The sequence below is a fragment of the Alosa sapidissima genome, chromosome 10 (genome assembly GCF_018492685.1).
Source record: "Alosa sapidissima isolate fAloSap1 chromosome 10, fAloSap1.pri, whole genome shotgun sequence".
Taxonomy (NCBI): domain Eukaryota; kingdom Metazoa; phylum Chordata; class Actinopteri; order Clupeiformes; family Clupeidae; genus Alosa; species Alosa sapidissima.
In genome coordinates this window covers 31,920,626-31,925,625 of record NC_055966.1, presented here as the reverse complement: position 1 = coordinate 31,925,625, position 5,000 = coordinate 31,920,626, and the positions used below count along the sequence as shown (strand labels likewise).

At 46.8% G+C, this 5,000-nt stretch overlaps 1 protein-coding gene across 3 annotated transcripts in view; it reads right to left on the bottom strand.

The window, feature by feature from the left end:
• Window positions 1–5,000, bottom strand: part of oxr1a (oxidation resistance 1a) — a 154,520-nt gene that overhangs the window by 76,198 nt on the left and 73,322 nt on the right. For all 3 annotated transcript variants that reach the window (XM_042106106.1, XM_042106109.1, XM_042106107.1), the window contains exon 3: window positions 155–345. In XM_042106106.1, coding sequence (XP_041962040.1) covers window positions 155–345 — 191 coding nt within the window. The remainder of the gene's footprint in view (window positions 1–154; window positions 346–5,000) is intronic.

Here is a 5,000-nt window from a genome sequence, read left to right as displayed (position 1 = left end):
GCACGTACACACACACACACGTACACACACACACACACACACACACACACACACACGTACACACACACACATACACACACACACACACACACACACACACACACACTCAAGACAGGAACGGAAACACACGGAAACATCAGCTATGCTTGCGTACCTATGGTGTAGCCGCGCTTCAGCTCAGCGCACCGCGGAGCGCATCGCTGGGAGTTGGTGGCGTTGTTTTCCTGCACCTCGAACGTGCTCGCCTTGGCAACGGGTGGTGAGGCTCTGTTCAACTGTAGGCCCGGAATCAGCGCGGAGAAGCCTTGACTGGCAATATCCACTGACTGGGACTTCTTCTTCAGTCTGTTTGAAAGAAGACACACACACACAGACACACACACACACACACACACACACACACACAGACACACACACACACACAGAAGGGGGGAAGACAGCAGAAAAGTAAGGCTATATGCAGTCAAGAATTACGACTCCAAAAAGAAACAATACTGAAAACTCATATCATATTAAAATATTAAACCCAGCAGAAGTCAAAAGTTTGCACAAGCATCCCCCACAGCAGAGCCCCTAATCCATACGGTTATGTCAGTATCTGTGGACAGGGGGGGGGGGGTCTGCAGTGTGCCGGCTCACTCGCAACAGCCATGATGAATGCAGAGAGCGAATCAATAACTTAATCATGTTCTTGTTAAGAATTAATTCATTTTCACACTGCGGAGTCTCGACTCGACTCAAAATGATTTCGATAGTGATGGCCGGACCACGGGCTGATAACAGTGGAGGGGGGTTTTGGAGGTTGTGTGTGTGTGTGTGTGTGTGTGTGTGTGTGTGTGTGTGTGTGTGTGTGTGTGTAGGGGGGTCATTTGTTTGTGGTAACACAGACGAGCCTGGAGGACACAGATGACTAACGTCTCATTTCAGCGAGTCATTTTTCAACATAATTGAGATGGCGCTGGCAGGAACGCTGCGATGCTCTGCTGCTCAAGCTGGATCTGTGTTTGAGGCCTCGTGATGAAGCCGTTGCTTGTGTAGACAATAAACATGCACCGCCTCCAGTCGCCACCTCCACCGGCCATTTGGTTTTCCGCTGTCAATGGACAGATGGTTTCACTAGTGCAACACAACACATGCAAGGGTTCCATTTCGGGCAGCGACACCACCCTCGCTGCAGCTGTGAGATCACAACACATGATTGGCACGATGTATTCACAACATAACGCATGATTGGCACGATGTATCTATGTCTCCTCATTGGAAAGTCTCTGACGGAGGTATCTCAAGCTCAGACTGATCTTTTCGCTCAAACCACATGACTGCCGATACTGGAAGACATAATCTGCAACCATGGGAAATGAAAGCAGCATCTATCAGATGAGGGAAATGTAAGATAATTATGGCGCAAACGTTTACATCCTATGTAGCAGAGATTCGTATCGCACAGGCGAGTTTTGCCTGTTTTAGACCAAAAAATAGGCTGTTTGTGATGTCTAGTTGAATTGAAATGGTTCATTTTGGTTGATTACTCAAACATTACTCACAAAACAAAAAGACATGGTTAGGCTGCACAACAAAGTGATCAATTTAGAGTGAACAGGGTACTCTGAGCTCACTGCAGCCTGTGCTCTCTCTCTCTCTCTCTCTCTCTATCTAATGCAAAAAACTCATTATTTTAAACATATCCATCCAAGAAGAGGAATAGAAAAAAAAAGTCTCATACAGTGGTAAGAAAGATTACGATTCCTTTCCGCCGCAGATTCCACACTGCCACTGCCTGCCACCTGCGTGGTGGCTAAAGTGCTGAATAGGCCAGAATCGGCAGTGAGCAGCGAGCGAGTGGAATGGGTGTTCAGACTGATAACAGACGTGGGATAAAGGCCTGTGTAGTAAAAAATGATTTGTAAGTACATACTGTAAACGAATGTGATTAACTTCATCAGTCTGTCTGCCTCATATTTGCATTAACTGATGATTGTGCCTGGTGAAGACACGCCTCGACCATTTGCAAATCAAGTCTTTTGTCATGTACGACGGCCCAGCTTTTGTCTTATGCCAGACTTCACCATAGGTGGTGCCAATTAAGCACGCATATGTCTGGGGCGTGTCTGAACTTTTCCACTGCAGCAGACAAAGAACCTACTAACAGCATAAAAGGCAGTGGCACACGAGAGTCGAGAGGTGACTTGAACAACGGCAACTTGTTTCATGTTCTCCTCCGAGCCGGCTTGTAATAACCCTGGGAACGTTTCCCCTCCGAGCCGGCTTGTAATAACCCTGGGAGCGTCTCCCTTTCTTAACACATCCCAGCACGGTTTTGCTTCCACGTCATTTTTAATTCTCTCCACACCTGCATCATGTGACCCTGGGATAAAGGCCTGCATCATGTGACCCTGGGATAAAGGCCTGCATCATGTGACCTTGGAGACGTGGGATAAAGGCCTGCATCATGTGACCTTGGAGACGTGGGATAAAGGCCTGCATCATGTGACCTTGGAGACGTGGGATAAAGGCCTGCATCATGTGACCTTGGAGACGTGGGATAAAGGCCTGCATCATGTGACCCTGGGGTGAACATGGGGTGAGCATTCATATGCACATAACACTGACTGCACTCAACACAACACCAGCTGTCTCACAACAGCACACTCAACTCAACACAATGCACTTTGTGAAGGTGCAGTGGTAGTGGTAGCACCATGTATGTGTACCATGCACCAAGTATACCACATACCATGATCCAGGTATGAGTGCCCATGATCCAGGTATAAGTATCATGCACCATGTGTGTGTACCATGAGTATCCATCAGGGCCCATTTCCTGTACAAAACATAGTCCTAGTTAATTTTGTAAGGTTTATTGAACCTGGGTCCTCGTTGGCACTGGACAGTACGGTATGTGGTATGGAATACTGCCACTTGCACCACAGCTCCACCGTAGAAGCTTTTTTAAAGTTGAGATTTATACTGAGATCTACACTGAGATCTACACTGAGTTCTACACTGAGATCTACACTGAAGAGATCTACACTGAGATCTACACTAAGGAGATCTACACTGAGGAGATCTACACTGAGATCTACACTAAGGAGATCTACACTGAAGAGATCTGCACTGAGATCTACACTGAGGAGATCTACACTGAGATCTACTGTACACTGAGGTTCTCTTCCAGTCCAAGACTTGAAGGCTTGAATCTATGTGTGTGAAACTGCTCCTACTGTATGTCTACAGCAGAATCCTTTAGGGCATTACAGAAGCTCTTGTTCGGCAATATTTTCCATCGGTATTCCACACAGCAACACAACTTTGTTTGCTGCTTGTTTTGCTGTTGCATTAGCACACCAGAAGAAAAGCGGAAGCTTTGTGGACAGTTGGCAGCAAGGCGCTGGCTGCGGAGTGACTGAACTTTTCTTTATTTTTTCTCAACCACTCAGGGGTGTTGTGCCGCTCGGCTGTTTGTGTGAACCCCCGGCATTTGATGAGTCAGGAAGAAGTGGGGTAAATGAGGAGGAGAGAGAGAGAGAGAGAGAGAGAGAGAGAGAGAGAGAGAGAGAGTGAGAGAGAGAGAGAGAGAGAGAGTGAGAGAGAGAGAGAGAGAGAGAGAGAGAGAGAGTGTGTGTGTGTGTGTGTGTGTGTGTGTGTGTATGTACATATGTGTGTGTCTCTTTTTGTATGTGTGCGTGTGTGTGTGTGTGTGTGGGAGAGTGTGTGTGTGTGTGTGTGTGTGTGTGTGTGAATGTGTGTGTGTGTGTGGGAGTGTGTGTGTGTGTGTGTGTGAATGTGTGTGTGTGTAAGTAAGAGAGAGAAAGATTCAGAGAGAGAGAGAAAGACATTTAAATACACAAATATATACTAGCATAGAAGGGGAGAAACAATGACAAATCAATAAAGGAGTAGAAAAAACCGTTAAAAAAACCTGTGTTGCGTAGACTCAGCCCCACAACATCGGGCATGGGACGTGGGCGTAGCAGTCAGGAGGCTAAAGTCCATGGGTGCTAGCACTCGGGAGTGGGGTTCTCATTACATAGCACTGTCCCCACTGGCTAGCACTGGCCACAAGTTCTTCAGTCTCTCCTAAGCTCCCTAAGGAATGGGAGATTACTGTATATATCTCCCGCATCAAGATGAGGACTATGATGAGGCAGCTTGAGTGAGAGGCAGTGTCCTTTATTTTCACAGTCCTCTAAAACACAGAGAGGGAAACTTTACCTCTGTAATCAGGGAGCCCTGTGAGGATTCCGGCACATAAAAGCTTATCTTCAGGAATCGACTGGAGACCAGCCGTGGACTTGGCAAAAAGACACAGAACGTACACTGTTGCCTGAACAGGGACAGCCACAATTCTATAACTGGCTGTCCTCCTCATCCAACTGCTAATCAGGCTTCCCCTTCCTTTTGTCTGCACCATCCACAGCAACTCTTTACTTCAGTCTGTGTTTACATGTTTGTGCATGTGAGAGCTTGTGTGTGTGTGTGTGTGTGTGTGTGTGTGTGTGTGTGTGTGTATGGTGTGTGTGTGTGTGTGTGTGTGTGTGTATGTATGTGTGTGTGTGTGTGTGTGTGTATGTATGTGTGTGTGTGTATGTATGTGTGTGTGTGTATGGTGTGTGTGTGTGTGTGTGTGTGTGTGTATGGTGTATGTATGTGTGTGTGTGTGTGTGTGTGTGTGTGCGTGATGAAAAAGTGCATGGGAGGAGAAGAGGAACAGAGAAACATAATAACTATACCGTGGGTGGGAGAGAAACAGATGGATATTTATACATATGCACGTTTGACTGAGGTTCCAGGTGCTATTCTCTACACACACACACACACACACACACACTTCCTTTTTCACGCTCTGTAAGTCTCTTTTTCTCTTGCCCTACAACCCGTAAAACATCAGGTGAGGACAAGCCTGATGAACAACACAGGAAGGTAGGTCAACCAGAAAACAGGAACTGGTTGTGCAGATAGATTACACAGCAGAGTCAGCCAGACAGAAAACAACAGCCTGC